The sequence below is a fragment of the Gymnogyps californianus genome, chromosome 5, assembly GCF_018139145.2.
Source record: "Gymnogyps californianus isolate 813 chromosome 5, ASM1813914v2, whole genome shotgun sequence".
Taxonomy (NCBI): domain Eukaryota; kingdom Metazoa; phylum Chordata; class Aves; order Accipitriformes; family Cathartidae; genus Gymnogyps; species Gymnogyps californianus.
In genome coordinates, this window is record NC_059475.1 from 41,378,976 (window position 1) to 41,400,306 (window position 21,331).

The 21,331-nt window shown below is 36.0% G+C and overlaps 1 protein-coding gene across 2 annotated transcripts in view; it reads left to right on the plus strand.

Annotated features, from left to right (window-relative positions):
* ARHGAP5 (Rho GTPase activating protein 5) overlaps positions 1 to 21,331 on the plus strand; it is a 49,749-nt gene that overhangs the window by 6,443 nt on the left and 21,975 nt on the right. Inside the window, exons 2-4 of one of the 2 annotated variants that reach the window (XM_050897130.1) lie at positions 940 to 1,046; positions 5,170 to 9,068; positions 20,876 to 21,023. In XM_050897130.1, coding sequence (XP_050753087.1) covers positions 5,346 to 9,068; positions 20,876 to 21,023 — 3,871 coding nt within the window. In that variant the 5' untranslated portion in view covers positions 940 to 1,046; positions 5,170 to 5,345. Of the gene's footprint in view, positions 1 to 939; positions 1,047 to 2,611; positions 2,656 to 5,169; positions 9,069 to 20,875; positions 21,024 to 21,331 lie in introns of those variants that run through there. The other variant, XM_050897131.1, reaches the window with a different exon arrangement.

Consider the following 21,331-nt stretch of genomic DNA (forward strand, 5'->3'; position numbering starts at 1 on the left):
AATTGTAAGTGACAAAGCAAGCGAAAACTCTGCCATACCTTCTTGATGTTATGTTTAGCACATACACAACATGGTGCTGCATCTTGCTTAAAAATGACACCTTTCCTTAGTTAAAAGTGGCTTATATCATGACCCGGTGCAAGTGCCTCAAGTTCCTTTCCTTTTCTGCATCTTAATATATGCATCACTGGCCTGGCATTCAAAATCTGGGTTTTGTGTGGATGCAAACTGAAGAAGTTCCGTGGAAGAGAGTTCCATTTTTGGTTACTTTGTAGCAGCATCCCTGCAGTAAAATCAACATTTATCAAGGTTATACTAATAATTTGTATCCTAGTTGAGAATTCACAATCTTCAAATATAATTATGCTTTCAATTTTTGATTTGTCACAGTCTGAGGCCTTTTAATTTAGAAATGATGTACTACAGGTAAAAGGGTTTTGAGGTAGACTGTACTTTTTCTATTAATAAAATGTATATACATGTATTTAGACATACATTCATTTTATGTATTTTGTACTTACCAACTCTACCGACTTCGTCTTGCAAAACTATGTTCTAGATGTTTTAGAATTCCAAATTCTTCTACAAGTGATTAGTGATTTTTATATCTCACATTTTGTGTGTTATCTGAGACACTGTATTAATTTTTTCAGAAGAGGCTTCTGCAACCTAGGTATTGTTAAAATACCAAGTTGAACTTATGAAATCACAGTCACTTAACAATTGTGCCCTCTCTGTCCCAAGTATTAATAGCTGTGCTTATAGGATTTAAACCCTCTTAAGTTTAGAGGAAGACCAGCTTGAGCTCCGAGTTCTGTTTATGGGTTTAAAATGAGGAAGACAATCCTCATGCATAGGTGAAGTGTTGTACTTTCTCTGATTGCTGCTTCTGCTTTCATAATTTTGAAATTATTAATGAATCTTACTTTCTGTTTTCAGATCCCTCAGGGAAGGACTTACTGAAGGACGCTGTTTAAATGTATGACGTTACTGCAGGAAGATCACAGCAGGATAATCATCTTGCTTTGCACCTTGTTTTCCTAAGGGTAAGTTTGGGCTTTAGGTCTTCATAATCTTGTGTTTAAGGGGGGAGGTGGGTGAATAAGTGCAAGATGATACACCTTATTTTCCTTATAACTACACTTGGAAATCTAAAAACCTGTAGAGACAAGGTCCTATGGTGTGACTGTAGAAGGTCAGAGATTCTTCCTGCAGTGATGTCATACACTTAGTGTCTTCTGTAGTTCTTCAGAATTTTTCTATTTAAACATAGAAATGCTCTATTATATTCAATTCGAAGACTGAAATTAGTTGGGGAAATCAAACAACCCCTCCTTTGAATCTGTAACAAAGACGAGGGGGTGGGGGGGCAATGAATTGGAGTGTTTTCAATTTGTTATAACAGAATCAGGCAGATTGAAGTAAGGTAATTGAACCAACTTACCATGAATTTCCAGTGTGTGTGTATTTTAAAACTGTACAAAACTGTAAAGTACCTTTAAATTAGTGGTATACTGAAAAGAACAATCTTCCATTTGGGGAGCAATTTAATAATGATTACATATTAAATGTGAAGCCATTATAATGTCAGGTGTTTACCAGGTTTATTACTTAATTAACATAGATTTCATTCTGTGACTTTGCTTTGTACAATCAGTGCAAAGTAGAAACTGTATAAAAAATGAAAAGAAAACCACAGTGATTAAATATCTTTAGTGATTCAGCTCGCACTATGGTGAAAATCTTCCATGTCAGAAATTTTGTGAGAGACTAATGTGTTTGTTTTCCCTTTGTCAGTGTCCCGTTTCACCTTACTCTTTGTACTTACTCACTTAAAAATGTATCGATTTGACAAAACATTTATTGCTGGAGCAGGAAGAACCTTTGCTACGTGAGAATGTAGAGTATCTGAAAGTATTGATTGTTTCTTATAAACTGGTTGCAAATTGACAGTGTCTTCCTGGTTAAATGAAATAATCCCGTGGATGAAGATTTTTGTGTTCTAGTTTAGTCCATGTCAAATCTGTATTGTGCTGTGACAAACAGAAAACGTTTTATAGTGGAAGTGCTGACTAAACTTCTCATTCTCATATTTTAAATGATGCTACTATGATAAGCTTTGCTTTAGAAAGAAAACACTGGGTTTATTTGTAGTAATATAAACACTGCTTGTGAATTACTTTTGCTAAGTATTTTTATTCCCAGAGCCATTTTCTGTTAGCTCTAAATTCTGTGGTTTAAGAATATAAAAAACAGTGGAAACAGTAAAAAGCAAAATTTAAAATACAAGTTGTCTTTCTGAATGTGTCTTTGAGTAAACTGATTTAAATGAAAAAAGAAAAATCATTCTTAAAGCACAGCATAAAAATTTCTCTCAAGTATAAAAATTAGACCGAGTTTACTTTCCTCTTCATTTTGTAATGAAATTGATAATTTTTAATAAAAAAAGATATTTTCCTTGACTATGATTTCTCTAACTGAAAGCTGTTTTTACATATGCGTGTGGTTTTTTTATATTTTGGTCAATTAATTTCATTACAGATATTGTTACATAAATGCTATGTTTCTGATCAGAACGTCAGTTTTCTATTTCTAGGTGTTAGTAAGTTGGAAAGCTCTGTCGGCCAGACGTTGATTCCATACAAGATATTAAAGGTTTCTATATTTTTATCTTCTATTGCAACTTTTAATGATACAAATACTTCTTTTACTGCTGCATGTCTTCAAACTCAGATATGTTTTAGCAGTCGTGAATTAGTTTTACAAGTATTAAAGCAGATTTTGAGAGCTTTTTGGGTGACAGATTCTATATATTTATTTTTAAACTAAAGGAAGGTGCTACAGTACCATTCTCAACAAATTGTTGCTAAGAATGGCAAAATACATAACAAATAAAGCTGAGATATTGAGACTGAAGTTTCAGTATTGATGTTCGTTATACTTTTTCCTTCGTATAAGGGCTATTTACGGGTTTGTTTACATACATCTATGTTGTTATTTTTTACTCCGCAAATGTAAAACTAAATATGTTAAGTACAGTAGTCTGTACCTTTCATTTATAGTGCCATGTGATAGGTGTCTTTTTACCAAGAAAATGAGAAAAGTATTTTTATCAAAATATTTTCACAAAATTAGAGAACGGTGTAGGTTAGAAGGGACCTCTGGAGGTCATCTTGTCCAGCCTCCCTGCTCAAGCAGGGTCACCTAGAGCAGGTTGCCCAGGACCATGTCCAGGTGACTTCTGAGTATCTCCAATGAGGGAACCTTTACAACCTCTCTGGGCAACCTGTGCCACTGATCAGTCACCCTCACAATAAAAAACTGTTTCCTGATGTTCGTATGGCACCTCCTGTGTTTCAGTCTGTGCCTGTTGCCTCTTGTCCTGTCACTGGGCACCACTGAAAAGAGTCTGGCTCTGCCGCCTTTGTACCTTTCCTCCAAATATTTGTACACATTGATGAGATCCCCTCTGAGCCTTCTTTTCTCCAGGCTAAACAGTCCCGGCTCTCCCAGCCTTTCCTTATATGAGAGATGCTTTAGTCCCTTAATCAACTTAGTGGCCTTTTGCTGGACTCTCTCCAGTAGCTCTGTATCTCTCTTATACTGTAGAACTAGACACAGTGCATCAGGTGTGGCCTCACCAGTGCTGCGTAGAGGGGAAGGTTCACCCACCTTGACTTGCTGGCAATACTTTGTCTAACGCTGCTTAGAGTACCGTTAGCCTCGTTTGCCACAAGTGCACATCGCTGGCTTGTGTTCAGCTTGCTGTCTGCTGGGATTCCCCAGGTCCTTTTCTGTAAAGCTGCTTTCCAGCTAGTTGGCTCCCAACATATACTGGTACATGGTGTTACTCCTCCCTGGATGCAGGACTTTGCAGTGCACAAGGTTCCTGTCAGCCCATGTCTTCAGCCTGTTGAGGTCTCCCTGAATGGCAGCACAACCCTCTGGTGTATCAGCCAGTACTCCCAATTTTGTCGTCAGCAAACTTGCTGAGGGTACGCTCTGCCCCATCATCCAAGTCATTAATGAAGATGTTGAACAGTATTAGACCCAGTATTGGCCCCTGGAGTCCACTGCTGGTTACTGGCCCCCAACTAGATTTCACGCCACTGATCACAACCTGCTGGGCCCAGTCATTCAGCCATTCAATTTTTTACGTTTTCCTCATAATGTATTTTTTCTAAAACAGTAAATATCTTTCCGTTTGCAGTATGTATGTAAGCAAAGTCTTCTGATTAGTAACTGAGAGTTAGTGGTAATTGTTATACTTGATGACAGCTTCAATAAAGCCACTGGAACCTTGTAGTAATTCTGTGGAAGTTTGAGTGTAGATATAATAGTTTTTGTTTAAAGTTATTAAAAGTTTTTGTTTTTTTCCCTAGAGGCAGAAGGAATGTTACTACATTGTAATCTTAAAGTCTCAGATATAAGTCTTATTTTTCTGTACCTAGTATCTGTATGACAATATTTGTATTTTTCTGTAGAATACAGGTTAGAAACTTCTCCTTAAAAGCAGTTTACTGTTAGTATACAAATAAAGTAGTTTACTTCTGCAGATAGGTAGCGGCTGAGCCACATTGCTGACTTCCTGGTTTTACAGCTTCTTATTTTGAAAGTTTCTTTATGGAAACCTAAAACCAAACCTACAAATAACACAAAAGTAGTGTTATTCATGCAGGTAAGCCTGCTATCTAGTGGAAGTATGAGCGTGAAGAGAAGTATGTGTATGCGAATATTGGGTTGGGTTTAGAGTTTTTGTGTTGTATTTATTGTAGTGGAAAATGCTTTCTAGTGCCTAGTACCCATAAGCTATGAAGGAAAACAGTAATTTGGGGGTTGGGTGTGTGTGGTTTGGGGTGTTTTTTTTGTTTGTTTTTGGTTTTGTTTTTTTTAGAAGTGTGCTGATCACCTATAAAAATAGGTAATGAACTGTTATTAAACTGTACTTAAAAATATTTATTTTTAAATTTATAATATAAATAGCATTAATATGAATGGATTATGAGTTTAAGATCTCATTTAAAAATTGTAAAATTTTAATATACATAGAAAACAATTTCGGGGTGAGTAAGCAAAAGTGCTTTTTAGAATCTCTTTTCTCTCATGAATATTAGAAAGAAACACCTGCAATCTTTAGAATTTTTTTTCTTCTCTTTTTGTTTTCTTTAGGAAGATGATCCTCCTCATCCTGGTTATCTGAGGTTCTCCCAATGACAAGCTGAAGCAGGAGCAACTGAAAGCTATTTCTGAAACCCTGGATATACAACTTAAATTTGTAGGAACCTTTCCAGAATGAAAATGACATACAGTTACCTTGATAATTGCAAAAGGGTGAGAGGAAAGTTATGATGGCAAAAAACAAAGAGCCACGTCCCCCATCTTATGCTGTTAGTGTTGTTGGACTGTCTGGAACTGAAAAGGATAAAGGTAATTGCGGAGTTGGAAAGTCGTGTTTGTGCAATAGATTCGTACGTTCAAAAGCAGATGAATATTACCCTGAGCATACCTCTGTGCTTAGCACAATTGACTTTGGAGGAAGAGTTGTTAACAATGATCACTTTTTGTACTGGGGTGACGTAACACAAAGTGGTGAGGATGGAATTGAGTGCAGAATTCATGTAATTGAACAGACTGAGTTCATTGATGATCAGACTTTCTTGCCTCATCGGAGTACGAATTTACAACCATATATAAAACGTGCAGCTGCCTCCAAACTGCAGTCAGCAGAAAAACTAATGTACATTTGCACAGATCAGCTAGGCTTGGAGCAAGACTTTGAGCAAAAACAAATGCCTGAAGGGAAATTAAGCATAGATGGGTTTTTATTGTGCATTGACGTAAGCCAAGGATGCAATAGGAAGTTTGATGATCAACTTAAATTTGTGAATAATCTCTATATCCAGCTCTCAAAATCTAAAAAACCCATAATAATAGCAGCAACGAAATGTGATGAATGTGTGGATCATTATCTGCGAGAGGTTCAGGCCTTTGCTTCAAATAAGAAGAACCTTGTGGTAGTGGAAACATCGGCAAGATTCAATGTCAATGTTGAAACATGTTTTACTGCACTGGTACAGATGATGGATAAAACTCGTGGTAAACCTAAAATAATCCCCTATCTGGATGCCTATAAAACTCAAAGACAGCTCGTTGTTACAGCAACAGATAAGTTTGAAAAACTTGTCCAAACTGTGAGAGACTATCATGCAACTTGGAAAACCGTTAGTAATAAACTGAAAAACCACCCTGATTATGAAGAGTACATCAATTTGGAAGGAACAAAAAAGGCCAAGAATACATTTTCAAAACACATAGAGCAGCTTAAACAGGAACATATTAGAAAAAGAAAAGAAGAATACATTAATGCATTGCCAAGAGCTCTTAATACTCTTCTGTCAAACCTTGATGAGGTTGAACACTTGAGCTGGTCAGAAGCCTTGAAGTTAATGGAGAAAAGGCCTGACTTCCAGTCCTGTTTTGTAGTGCTTGAAAAAACACCCTGGGATGAAACGGACCATATAGATAAAGTGAATGACAGAAGGATTCCATTTGACCTTCTCAGTACGCTAGAGGCAGAAAAAGTTTATCAAAACCATGTGCAGCATCTTATATCTGAAAAAAGGAGGGTTGAAATGAAGGAGAAATTCAAAAAAACTCTTGAGAAAATCCAGTTCATTTCACCCGGACAGCCATGGGAAGAAGTTATATGTTTTGTGGTGGAGGATGAAGCATTCAAATACATCACTGATGCAGATAGTAAGGAAGTGTATGGTAGGCATCAGAGGGAGATTGTTGAAAAAGCCAAAGAGGAATTTCAGGAAATGCTTTTTGAACATTCAGAGCTGTTTTATGACCTGGATCTTAACGCAACACCAAGTTCAGATAAAATGAGTGAAATTCATGCAGTTCTGAGTGAAGAACCTCGATACAAAGCTTTACAGAAACTTGCACCTGATAGAGAATCTCTTCTGCTTAAACACATAGGTTTCGTTTATCACCCAACTAAAGAAACTTGTCTCAGTGGCCAGAATTGCACGGACATTAAAGTAGAGCAGTTACTTGCCAACAGTCTTCTGCAACTAGACCATGGCCGCTCAAATTTGTACCATGATAGTGCCAACATTGATAAAGTCAATCTTTTCATTTTGGGCAAAGATGGCCTTGCACAAGAATTGGCAAATGAAATTCGGACACAATCCACTGATGATGAATATGCATTAGATGGAAAAATATATGAACTAGATCTTAGGCCAGTTGATGCAAAATCCCCCTACCTGTTGACTCAATTGTGGACCTCAGCCTTCAAACCACATGGTTGTTTCTGTGTGTTTAACTCTATTGAATCACTGAATTTTATTGGGGAGTGCATTGCAAAAATAAGGGCTGAAGCATCTCAGATAAGGAGAGACAAGTATATGGCTAATCTTCCATTTACGTTAATACTGGCTAACCAGAGGGACAGTGTTAGCAAGAATCTACCTATTCTGAGACATCAGGGACAGCAATTGGCCAACAAATTACAATGTCCTTTTGTAGATGTGCCTGCTGGTACATATCCACGCAAATTTAATGAGACTCAAATAAAACAAGCTCTGAGGGGAGTACTGGAAGCAGTTAAACACAATTTTGATGTTGTAAGTCCAGTTCCCACCATTAAAGATCTGTCAGAAGCTGACTTAAGAATCGTCATGTGTGCCATGTGTGGTGATCCGTTTAGTGTGGATCTTATTCTTTCACCCTTCCTTGACTCTCACTCCTGTAGTGCTGCTCAGGCTGGCCAAAATAATTCTTTGATGCTTGACAAAATAATAGGTGAAAAGAGGCGTCGAATACAGATAACTATATTATCATACCATTCTTCAATTGGTGTAAGGAAAGATGAACTTGTTCACGGATATATACTAGTCTATTCTGCGAAGCGGAAGGCATCCATGGGAATGCTTCGGGCATTTCTTTCTGAAGTTCAGGATACGATTCCTGTCCAGTTAGTGGCTGTTACTGATAGCCAGGCAGACTTCTTTGAGAATGAAGCAATCAAGGAACTCATGACTGAAGGAGAACATATAGCAACAGAGATTACTGCTAAGTTTACAGCTTTATATTCATTATCTCAATATCATCGTCAAACTGAGGTTTTCACATTGTTCTTCAGTGACGTATTAGAGAAGAAAAACATGATTGAAAGTTCATACATGTCAGACAGCACGAGGGAAACAACGCATACAAGTGAAGATGTTTTTCCAAGATCTCCCAGAGGAAGTTCCCTTGACTATAATTATCCAGATTCAGAGGATGATACTGAAGGACCACCACCTTACAGTCCAATTGGTGATGATGTAAGGTTACTCCCAGCACCTAGTGACCGTTCCAAGTACCGATTGGATTTGGAAGGAAATGAGTATCCTATTCACAGTACACCACTCAATTGTCATGACCATGAACGCAACCATAAAGTGCCTCCTCCAATAAAACCGAAACCACTTGTTCCAAGAACAAATGTGAAAAAACTGGATCCTAACCTCCTGAAAACAATTGAGGCAGGTATTGGCAAAAACCCCAGGAAACAACCTTCTCGAGTGCCTGTGGCACCACCAGAAGATATAGACCAATCTGACAACTATGCTGAACCTATTGACACTATTTTCAAACATAAAGGATTTGCAGATGATATCTACGCGGTTCCAGATGATAGTCAGAATCGTATTATTAAAGTTCGAAACTCAGTTGTTATAAATACCCAAAGTGAGGAAGAAAATGGGTTTTCTGATAGAATATCCAAAAGTCATGGGGAAAGAAGGCCTTCAAAATACAAATATAAGTCTAAGACTCTGTTCAGCAAAGCTAAGTCTTACTATAGGAGAACACATTCGGATGCAAGTGATGATGAGGCTTTCACCACCTCTAAAACTAAAAGAAAAGGAAGACATCGTGGAAGTGAAGAAGACCCACTTCTTTCACCCGTCGAAACATGGAAGGGTGGCATAGATAACCCTGCTATTACATCGGATCAAGAGCTGGATGATAAAAAAATGAAAAAGAAAACCCAAAAAGTAAAAGAAGATAAGAAGGTAGGTCAACTGATTTAAATTTTATTTACAACTTCTGGTGCATTGTAAGAAGGGAAGAGTCAAAATATGCAAGAGTTGCACCCTGTTTTGAAACAGGTGCTTTAAAATTTTGATGTAGCATTGTTTGATTTTTGTCCAAGTTTCTGCTTAACTTGCTCGGAACTAGCAAACCTGAGGGAATGAGATGGTTTGTGTACCTAATCAGCTGTTCAATAAGCTTCAGTTCTTTTCACCTCAGTATGTACATGTGCAGTCTCCCTTCTGTATGAGTAAGTGAAGGCAGAATTTGGTCCACAGATCCTTTTTTGTTAATCATAACATCTTTTTTAAAAAAAAAAAAAAAAAAAAAAAGCTGCTTTATAAGTTCTTGGGTAGAACTGGTTCTTTCAGTTCTTGCAGTTCTGGCTGTTGGAATGAAGTTTAGGACTGGTGAATGAATGAGGTGGTTTCTTTTTAATTCTCAGTTGTCTGCCTGGAACTCTAAAACAAGAGCACGAAAAGGAAACTTTGTGTAGTGGTTTTACTGACTGCTGCATTTTCCTAGTGTGGGCAAGCAAGTCATGAAGTTGTGCTACCTGTACAAGTTTCTATTCAAATAAAATAAAGGGAACAAAATGCCTGCCCCGTGTGGGTTTCTAAATAATAATGTGATATTCTACTTGAAAAATGTCTACATTTTATTTTGATCTTTATGCTTGATAGTTACTTATTTTTTGACTTACTGTTTTAAAAATTATTATATCAAGGCAGTGTTGTGATGTAGGTTCTGGATGTATACTCTTTATAGTTTAGATTTTAATTTTAGGCCAGCAGTCATTGTCTTGCATATAGTTTTTGTTTAACATTAAATCAGGAGTGTTCCTGGTCAGTTAGATATTTTCTGTCTTGTCTCAAAATAAGTCGATCTTTTTGATATTGTCTTTTGTCGCATTTTAAAAACGTCCCTTTTAGCTTAAATCTGACAGTACTTGAATAGCGTTTAGAAATAAGTTTTGTTCAAATACAGCATAGTTAAATTTTACTAATGGATTGAATTCTGAATTGCACTTCCTAATATGCAGCTGTGATTTGAATTACACATGACTGATTTAAAGGGCACTAAATTTTCTTAAGGCTTACTCATAAGCATAGATAATGATGTCTTGTAGATATATAATCATATGGTTTAAAAATACTTCGAAGTTTTTCTTTTTGGGAAACTTAAATGTTTTTAAAAACAATAACTTACATACTTCTGATTGAAATAATCTTGCTACTTAGAAATTGAAATGTAGTATTCATAATCCTCCTACTGTCTCAGCTGCATTGAGTTGACAAAGTTCCTCTGAGTTGGATATTTATGTTTAAACTGTGTAGACCTAGTATAGTGGGGTCTTCTCTTCCTGGCATTGTGTCAGGAAACCCCCTGATATCTTTACCAAAGCCTCCACTTTTGGCTTTGGCCTGTTGAGAGGCAGCCTGAGTCGGAAGTTTCAGGCTGTTCTAGATTTTTATAGTGGTTAAGAATCTTGAAGAGTACAAGAGTTGTTTCAAGTTTTCTTTAATGTACCTCTTGGTTTTGCTGGGGCTTTTCTGGTTTTGGTTTGTTTTTTTTTTTTTTTTTTACTTGCAAGTTGTGGTCCAGGGCTGATACTTTCAAATTAGTCAGAGAAAACTTTTGATAATAGAAGTACAAATTATTGTAATGATGGAGAAAGCAAATTTAACTTCATAGCTAAAATGTTTGCAAGCATTCAAAATATCTAAGAATGTTGAGTGCTTAGTGCTTTTGATAAGTACTGACTTCTGTGTGCGTTGACTTGCATTATGTTGAAGTGAGAGTAGTTCCAGTTCATGTAGTGAGTCATTCTAGTTTGTAATATATTCCTTTGGTTTTTTTAACTGTTGATTTTTTTGCAAGACAGATGCAGTTTTATTAGTTTCAAACTTACTTATTCACGATGTTTTCCTGTGTTGTTTTAGATGAGCAGCTAGCAGTCTTTAATTACAAAAACTCAAAAATTATTCAAATGATATTTTCCTTGTTGAGTGTTATTTAGTCCATGTGAGGGATGTTGGTGCACCACTATTTACAGATTACTTGGTGGGTTTTTTGAGAATTTTGACTCCCTGAATGTGAAACGGATAAATAAAACTTTGGTACTCCTTTCTGAATATTTCTTAAAGCTCCGATACTTTTTCTGAATTGTTCAGCTGTGTGTAAAGGAAACGTAAGATACACATGTAACTATTCTTGCTATAATTAAAATGATTCTGAAATACAGAAATCTTATGAACAAAATGAATTTGTTTGGAAAAACTCAACCTTTGAAGTCTGAGGTCCTCGTTGTCTCTGTCAAAGATTACAACTTGGTCTTTTTTTTTTTTTTAGATTTAATTTTTTTTTTTTAAATCAGCTTTGTAGTATGCTGTTGCTTTTTAAAGCCTGAATAGGATGTGACATTCTTGATATTCCTTTCATCTTTGTTGGTTTGAGGGGTCTGAGATGTGGTGTTTCTGGGTGGGTTTCTTGTATGGTATTGCAGAAAGCTCCTATGCAGTCATTTGTGGTTTTTTGCGCTTCAGTTTTCAGTTATGCAAAGCAGATTTCATCTAGAGACAGAATTTGCCTATGCAGATTGTTGCATTTAGAATTTTTTTAAAAATTATGTTGAGGAGGTGTTGGTTTGTTTGGGGTTTTTTGGGTTTGGCTTTTTCCCCCTCCCATTTATGACAATTACTTTAAAGTTAAACACAATGAATGTTTCTTAAAATGGTATTTACTTTCCTCTTGGAGGTTCTGGAAAATGTTTTAAAGGCAGGCCCACAATAAGAAAACATTTAAAGATAATGTGTTTCAAGAAAGAAACATGACCTTGCTGAAGGATGCTCATTCTGTCCTGATGCTTTCAGAGCCCAGTCTCCCAACTTACAAGATGAAATCATATAAAGGTAGGCACTAGGACAGATATAGGGAGGCAGGGAATGGGTGTAGAGTGATTGCAGGATTCAGGTAAAAAATTGAAGGGAAGAAGGCAAGAGCTCGATGGGTAGGAAGGAGGAAGGGAGTTTTGGCAAACAATAGAATAGGAAAAACAACAGTTCCTTTTTACAATCCTGAAATTAACAGCCGTAGTTTGACTGGTCTGCTAACGCATATGTACCAAACTTTTTAAAAAATCTATTGTGAACACATGTTATTAAAGGCGTAAGGGTAAATACTCAGAATTGTGCTACTTGTTGCTATTCGGAAGCATAAATTAAAATGTTTTACTGTGGAAAGTATAGCAATGACAAATCTGTGGCGAGCAGGTAACCTTACTTGCAAGGTCCTCCAACATTGCTTACTGCCAAAGGAAATGAAACAATGTAAAACTGAGACCAGTTAAGTAAGTGTGCTTTCGTCTGAATTATTTGCCCATTGTTGTTGTCCATAACACCGTGTTTGTGTTCTCAGATCTTGTTTCTGTATACTGGTAGTCAGAACTGGAAGAGCCAGCCTTGAGCTCTGTTTTCAATTATCACAGAAATAATTCCTCTGAAAACTTTTATCCCCTCATTCTCACTATTCTGTAAAACTCCTCCAGAACTTCTATTTCCTCTGTATTGGTGAGGAATCTTCTTGCAATTTCCAGTTTTCACCTTTCCTTGTGGTAACCTTTCTCCTGAAATGGTTTTTCCTTTTGTGGTGTCTGTCACCTCTGAACAGGTGAAGAGAATATGGTTGCTTCTTGCCCTGAGTTTTAGAAGATTAAAAAAAGTTTTGTGATTCCCTCTGAACTTACATTTTTGAATGAGGATGACTGAAACTGTGTATAGTATTGCAAAGAATGTCATAGCAGTGCATCATATAATCTTAATGTTTGTTCATCTGTACTAGAAATTACTACCTGACACAATTGTGTGATTGCACCCAACTTTTTCTTAGCTGCAGTTACTGTCACTTAGAGAACCTTTGGCCTATTCTTGTCCTTGATAATTTCCAGCTAATGACTTCCTACGATATAGTACAGGTGGTTTGTAGTACATGCACATTATAGTACATACACAGACGTATAACACACACACATAGTACATGTACATTATAGTACAGTGCATGATTTTTCCATTAGTCTACGACTTTGTCCTTTTTGTTGTTGAATGTCATCCTGTTTATGTTACTCCAGTTGTTGCAGTAGTTTCCTGTATTCCTATATTCCTATCAAATGCCTTACTAAAGTCCAGATTGGTAAAACCAACTGATCGTTGTAGTTTCTTTGCCTCTAGAAAAGAATACATGTTTTCAATGGAGAAGGTTGAATCAATCTAGCATAGTCTAACTTGTGATACACCCACCTTTATCCTATTTTATGTTACTACCACGTTTCGAAATGTTCTGAAAATTTATTGTATGGCCTTGCATGTGCTGTTAACAAGTGGACTGTTAAACTGTTTCTGGTTTATGGGAAGCATATGAAGAAAACTGGAGAGAAGGAGAAAAAAGAAAGCAGACTGGCTTCAGAGTCATAGGACTTTTTAGCCAAGTTGGTGTGGAGTTGTGTGTGCACACTGGGCTTGAAAGCTTTGAAGTGCATGTTGTGTACCAATATTTGTTAAGCTATGATGTGCTTTTTTTTTTCCCCCTACGGAACTTCTTCTGTAAAAGTTTCTTTTATGAAAAAGCACCTAGTCCTTTCTGCTGTTATTATGCAACAGAGTGAATTCTCCCCTGCATCAACATGCTTTCTGTGTTTGATTATTTGTTTCCTAACCAGTGTTCACAAACTTGGAGGAACTAAGCACAGAGTACAGTGTTCATATGCAACTTTGTCTCAGCTGTTTCCGCTTTGCTAAGTTAGAGCTCTCCAGCTGAGATGTGCGCTCATTCATCTCCATGTCTTTTTCAAAAATTGCAAGTGGGAACTACAAGTAGATGCTTACCTCAATTAGAATCTTTAACGCTGTAATACTAAGGTCTAGTATAGAACATTATTTGTGTTGGTACATACCAGTCTCTTTAAAAGCAGCAGCCTTGCAGGCCATATAATAAATTAATTTTGTCTTTAGTTTAACTTGATGAATTTGGAGATATGGAGCAACAGAGAGAAAATGCAGAAAATTTCAGGACATGAAAGGGCAGTGAACATTCCTATAGGATAAGGATCTTGCTGGAGGAAGCCTTCTTACATCTCAGACAGGAGGAACCTCTTCATGTGTGTGCAATAACCCTAAAGCCGCAACTGTCGTGTAGTTTATGCATTGATATAAGCCCCAAACCACAGTGCTCCTTGGCTTTTCATTGTTCTCACCATGTTCTTCTCGTGTGTAAACAAGCTTGATAGAAATATTTTTAAAATTATTAATCAATTATTATTGATTTATTTATTATTACTACATTAAATAATTGCAAGTTATTTTTGACCCTTGTCTTAATTTAGTAATTCCCTGTACAGCAGGAAGCCTGCCTGATCTGGAAACCTGTAGCTATTCCATATAGTTACGATTAATAACCTTATTATTTATCTTTACTATGGAATTGATGAGTATTAAAAATTTACTCATCTAATTTAGAGCTCTTATCTTTGTGAACACTTTGAGATATGTTGAGTGTCTAATTTAGGCTGGTTTTTTTTCCCTTCTTATAAAGTATAGTTGGTTTAGTTTTTATCCTCCCCAGTATATCAAGAACAGCAAATATCCCGAATAAATTTCTGCAAAGGGAAAGGCAGAGCCTCATCTTGAAATAAATTCTGCAGGCTTCTTGCCTTGTTATGGAAGAATTATTTTGTTAATACATTTGTAAAAGTAGGAATAAGATTAGTATGAGTATCTTTCATTTTTTTGTATGGAAGAAATCTTTTGAAGTACTTCTGAAAACAAATCCTAACTACAGAGATCTTTTAAACATTATGGTGAATTAACTGACCAGTGATAATTCTTTGACATGCCATTGTTAAAATTTATTAAATCTGAAACAGTTTCACTATTTCTGTTCTTTGACCAATGGTCAGTAGTTTCATTATTCAGGGTCTGATTTTTTTTTTTTTTTTTTGACTGGAGTTTCCAGCTGTGTTGTTAAATTAAATCTGAAAAACAGTGCTTTAAAACATTATGCCTTTTAACCTTGTTTGCAAACAACATTTGTTACTTCCAAAGAAAATTGTGAATTACATTCTTTCCATTTTCCTTTATGCAAAGATGATTGTAAGATGTTTTTTACTTTAAATTAATCTGAAAACTTGTCTCAGTATTTCAGCAAGAAAAGTCCGCTACCACCTAGATGAATTCTGCCATATCTTACTCTGACTTGTTTTAGAATGTGATATAAGTAGTACAGGTTTGACGTCTATTTTCCTATGCTTAAACTTGTTTGCTTTCATTATAATTTCAAAACTATATGAAATGTTATGTTGAAACTATTACTGAAATAATGTCAGGAACTGTATAGCCCATGTGTGTTGATCTCAGTTTTAATAAGACTATGGTAAATGTGAGAAAGGGGAGATCAACTTGCATTTTAATTCAGCTGTTCTTGTGTAAATTCAGTGATTGATTTAGCAAAGTACTGTCTACTTCAGACTGGAATGTGCAGTGAATTTTTTTTTTCTCCTGAGGAGTATAGGAAATATCAAAATCTATACTTTCAGTTTTCATCTGTTCAAATTTAACACTCTGAAAATGCGTATTTGGAGCCATATGCCTTCTTGAGCCTCTGTAGTTTAAAACTTAGTGTAACAAGCTGGAACTCTAAAAATGGCAGAAGGCATGAGGGGAAGAAAGAGAGAGCATGTTAGAGACAATCATCTGTGTTATTCATATGTCGTATAGTTTCTGAAGAGCTAGCCATGAATTAGAGATTACAAATACTTTATTAAGCCTATAAAATGAATGCTGCTCATGGTGCGTGGTTTTATGAAGTATTTTAATAGTCTTGAAAATATTGACTTTGCCCTCCGTGACCCTAGGGCTGGCTGCAAATGAAGCAGGCAGAAAATTTCCTTTGTGTTAATAGTAGTAGTGAAGTGTGTGGGAGGTAGAGAAGTGGTTGAATTTCCCCTTTGATAAATAAATTATGGTGGTAGTTCTGGTGGGATGGAGGTGAGAGAAAAAAAGAAGGGGAGGCCCTCTTGAACAGAGAGAACTTGGTAGAGTAAGCAGCCCATCCATAAAGGGGTTTGATAGATAGGTTTGGGCAGTTTTTTAGTTTTCTAAGTTAATTTTAAAAGGTGGTATTTAAGTGCATTGTGCTCTCAAGACTCACAGCTGGCTGAAGTCTCAGCCTAGTTTCTCTCTAGAAGATGAGTGCTGCTTAGCTGGTTCCCTGGTACCTACAGTCAAAAGAGTTAATCTTGAGTATACTTTAAATCTACATTTTCACGGTTTTATGCTTTTTATAATAATATTTCCAGTTTTGAAATCAAGAATGGGATACTGTGCCATGCTAGAATACATGTTTTCATGTTTACCTTGTCTTCTATTAAGCAGACTTCAGCTAATCTTTTGCAACACACGTTTCAGTGATTAACGCGATATTGCAGGTAAATGCTTTTGATATCAGCAACACAAGGCAAGTTTGGCATTCTCAGAGTTAAAATGCTTTCCTGCCAAAATATATATGGATCAGCTGGAGGTTTGGCATTAAACTCTGTTAGGGTATGAAGAGAAGTTGTCTTTGGCAAGAAGCAAGTGGTGCAACCCATGCTGGAAAGCTCAACATTAGTGCAGCAATCAATTATTAAAAAACCCAGATCTATATGAAAACTAAGGATTTCAGCTTTATGGTGTTGGGCTTGTGTTTTCATTATTAACATGAAACGGTGGTATGTGAAACAATAAGCTTTTTGCTAGGATTAACTAACAAAACTTTTGTGCTGGTTCTTGTCTTCTCTAACTTTGTGCCTATTAGTCCTTTTTTATTGTGATGTAGAAGCAGCATGCAAAATTGTCTTTGACTATGCCTAGATTAGTGCTCGCTGTATGCAGCATTAGGTGACTGGTGTATTGGGCAGAGCTATTGAACTAAAAATACCTGTGGCAAAATCATAATCTCTCCGCCAAAATCTAGGAATTTAGAAATGATTCACCGTTTTCAGGTGCTGTTTAACTAAATGAATAATTTAATGTTTAACAGTGTTTTTGTTTAAATATTGTCTCATTAGAGAACTTTTAAAAGTTAATTTTACATAGAAAAATTGATGATAGTCATTATCTTGACTAGCAGACTTAAAATTTCCATGCTATGACTGATGGATCAGAAAAGCTGCTATTTTCTCAGAGTGGAGAACAGGGATTAAAAAAAAGCTTTCACTAAAGCTTATTTTTATTAGAAATAAGACCTGTATTTTTTTCCTGAAGTCAGTTGATCTTTTGACAAAGATCAGGTCTTTTGCACAGTAACATGCCTTTTCATTCAGAACAAGTTCTCCGCTTAAGAAGTCTAGACATGCAACTTAAGGACAGTATGGAAGTCTCAAATCAGGAAATAACATGGTGTTCTTTAATACCTTAAAGTTTTGTTGTTAATTTGCAGAAGTATTTTTTTTGTGAAGATCATGTAGATAGTGTTACTTGCAGGAAGATTTGATTTGTGCTGTCATTGGAGAGTTTACCCACTCACATGCCCCAAAAGAAAGGGAAATCATGAGAGAGATATTTTAATAAATATTGGACAGGAGAGAGACGTGATATGTAATGGGAAATAGCTGATAAAATTATTATTGTAACTTTGCCTTGTGAAATCCTAATTTCATGTTTATGGAACACCCCTGCAACGATCATCTCTTCTACTCTACTTTTAGATCAGTTTGAAAAGGACTTCAGGTGGTTTTCTCTTTTCTTTTTTTCTTTATTCTTCTTTAAATTCTGTAGACAAATTCTCACTTTCCAGATTGGAGATTAAACTGATTGTTTCAGGTAGACAATTCATCTAAGAAACTTTGCTTTTTTGACTGCTGTCGTGGTTTAACCTCAGCCAGTAACTAAACACCACGCAGCCGCTTCCCCCTCCCCCCTCCTAGTGGGGTGGGGAGGAGGAGGGAAAAAAAAAGTAAAACTTGTGGGTTGAGATAAGAACAGTTTAATAACTAAAGTAAAATAAAATACACTACTAACTAAGAATAACACTACTAACTACGAATAATAGTATAATAATTGTAATGAAAGGGAATACAACAACAACAACAAAAAAGAAATAACACCCAAGAAAAGACAAGTGATGCACAATGCAGTTGCTCACCACCTGCTGACTGATGCCCAAGCAGCAATCCGCCCCTCCTGGCCAACTCCCCCCAGTTTATATACTGGGCATGACGTTCCATGGTGTGGAATACCCCTTTGGCTAGTTCAGGTCAGCTGCCCTCGCTATGCTCCCTCCTTGCACACCTGCTTGCTGGCAGAGCATGGGAAACTGAAAAGTCCTTGGCTTAAGCTAAGCGCTACTTAGCAACAACTAAAACATCAGTGTGTTATCAACATTATTCTCACACTAAATCCAAAACACAGCACTATACCAGCTACTAGGAAGAACATTAACTCTATCCCAGCCGAAACCAGGACAACTGTATAATGTCATACTTGATATCTCAGTCCCTTACAACCATTCCTCTAAATGCAGGACAATTATTAGAAAAAACCCATTCTTTATTCTGGCTTTGCAGACATATTTGATATTTCATACTATGTTCAGGTATTCTACACAGATAATAATATTCATTAGTATTATAATTGTCATAAAAATTCTGTAAAATCCTAGTTTATTATTCCATTAACCAGATTGCTTTCCACTCACACCAACAAAATTTGTTTATATTTAATTATGTTATGCTAATATTATGTCTTAATCAGAGACACACACAGTCTTTTTCTATCTGCTGGGTCTGAAATACACAGTCTGAGTGTTGCTCCATTTATTCTAAGATGGTGGGGATGTGCACTGAACACTTAGGGAAAAAAAATCAGTTTGTTTTTGCTTTTTTCGTTGCATTAATGTATGTATCTCTAAAATGATCTTTCATTCAACATTTGACAAAGATGTTTTCACTGAGTTTTACGTGTTCTTTAGCTTCCGCTTGGCCCTTTCAGCTGCTGCGCTTCTGAACTGGATGTTGCCTAAATAAATACGATTTTGCCACTAAAGAGAAAATGGCCAGTGAACTAGGTTGAGTGCTGGGGACTTCAAAGCAGGGGACTGTTGCAGTGAGAAGGAAGGAAGAAAAAGCTGTTTCTAATCTGTAGGCACATACTGGTGGAACCATTGCTATCTTATCCAAGATGAATAAAAGTTATATAAAGAGTTGACAGTTGAAAAGAATGCTTTTAGATATTGTCTGCTATAGTCATGGAAGTTTATCCTCAAGTGTTATCCTAAGCTTTTTTTTCTAAACTTTATTAAATTTTCAGTTAATGTAAAATGTGGGGAGAAGTTAATTGCTGGAGAGCAATTTCTTTCTAATGTTTTGAAGAACTCTCTAGTAAATGTTCCTTCCTTCTAAATTATAAGTGCCAAACCTTTTCTAGAAATCCCAAATTTGAAAGATAAGCCTAAATTTTTGTTAGCCTTCTGTTACTGTGGTCAATCATGGGTACTCTGCTGCTGATTTCAAGAAGCACAAGCTGTCTTACAAAGAGACATTCCACATAAAAAGTCTTACTTGTTTAGTTAGGTTATTGAAAGGCTTTGGTTAACAGATTTTTTTATCAAAGTGTTGGAGAGGTTCCACAGGTGCTGTAGGGTGACGGTTGGAGAAATGTTCTTTAGGCTGTAGTTTCCACTTTCCCCCATAGAGTTCAACTTCAGCTGATTAATTCTCAGTGGGCAAGTCAATCATGAATATGTACCTTGCTGACTTGAAGTTCTAGGTAGTCTGTAAGGACTGATAAGTAAATTTGATGGTACAAAAGTCCAGAAGTTAACGCTTTTTTTTTTTTACACAAAGATATTGAAATTCAAGACTCCTCTGGATGTAAAATATAGAAAGGAGACCTGTTTTGTCTTAATAGTTAATTGAGGTATAGTCTTATTATAAATTATAAAATTCTAGAAACCTTGTTATTGAATTTAAATCTGGCTGTTCTGCTTTTTGCTTTTCTTCTATTTTGTACTATTAGATGTTGACTGAAGAGCTTTTGTATGAAAATGTAACTGCTTTTAACTAACTTTTTACTGTATATAAACTTAAAGATAAAATGCTAGAAAACAAGAAAGAAAATTCCATATGAAACTCATCGTCTTATTAGATTTGATTGGGTGGAAACTTCCTTGTGGCTAAAATCCTGTGCCTGTAACAAAGCGATCATTCTTAATAGGAGTGCCTGCAACTCTAACTCTGAGACTGATTGCTTCACATTCTGCATCATCATGTTTCTAGCATAGTTGCAATATAAAGATTATTTAGTATCTTTAATGAGACGCATAGAGAAGACACTCAATTTTTTTTGTCATCTGACACTTCGCAGTCTTATCCTAAAAATGTCTGTAGAGGTGTGGTTCAAACATGATTCATGTAGATTCCTTTGTGAGTAGTACTGAAAGTTAGTATGTAAAGACTTTGTCATAGGACCCTAAACAAGTAGTGTGTTTATTTTTGTTCCTATAGTATTTAAAATACTGGTGCATTGGGTCATCCTGTTCCTAATGTGATACAAAAATGACTAAATCTATTAGAAGTTATTTGAGTGCTTTGTATCTAATGTATGCTATTTTAAAAGTACATTTATTTTTATTCAGTTTGCCGTAGAGGAATTTTAATGTCTGATGGATGTGTGATCTGTTTGTTTTTACTGAATGGTTGCAATATGCGTTAGTTAAAATATTACTTGAATATTACTTAAATAACTCTGTTTTGTTGTAGCCGAAAAAGAAAACTAAGACATTCAATCCTCCAATCCGTAGAAACTGGGAAAGTAATTACTTTGGGATGCCCCTACAGGATCTGGTTACACCTGAGAAACCGATACCTCTGTTTGTTGAAAAATGTGTGCAATTCATTGAAGATACAGGTAAGATAGGAGAACTATTGGAGGAAAGACTTTCCCACTTTGCATAACGAGTAAAGCCTCTCATTTTCTGTTTCAAAGTACTTTTAGAATTTTGTCCTAGAAGTAAATAATTATGGGAAAAGCACATTTTAAAAGTAGAATATGTTCTCTAAATTGTGTGCTTAATGGTCATGGTCTTTTGTCTTTATTTACACAAATACTTAATTTCTTTTTCACAAACATTTGAAGTTTAACATTTGTTTCCTGTAATTTAAAAAACTTATATCACTTTCTAATGCCAAAGAACTTTTAACCCAATGGCATTCCAG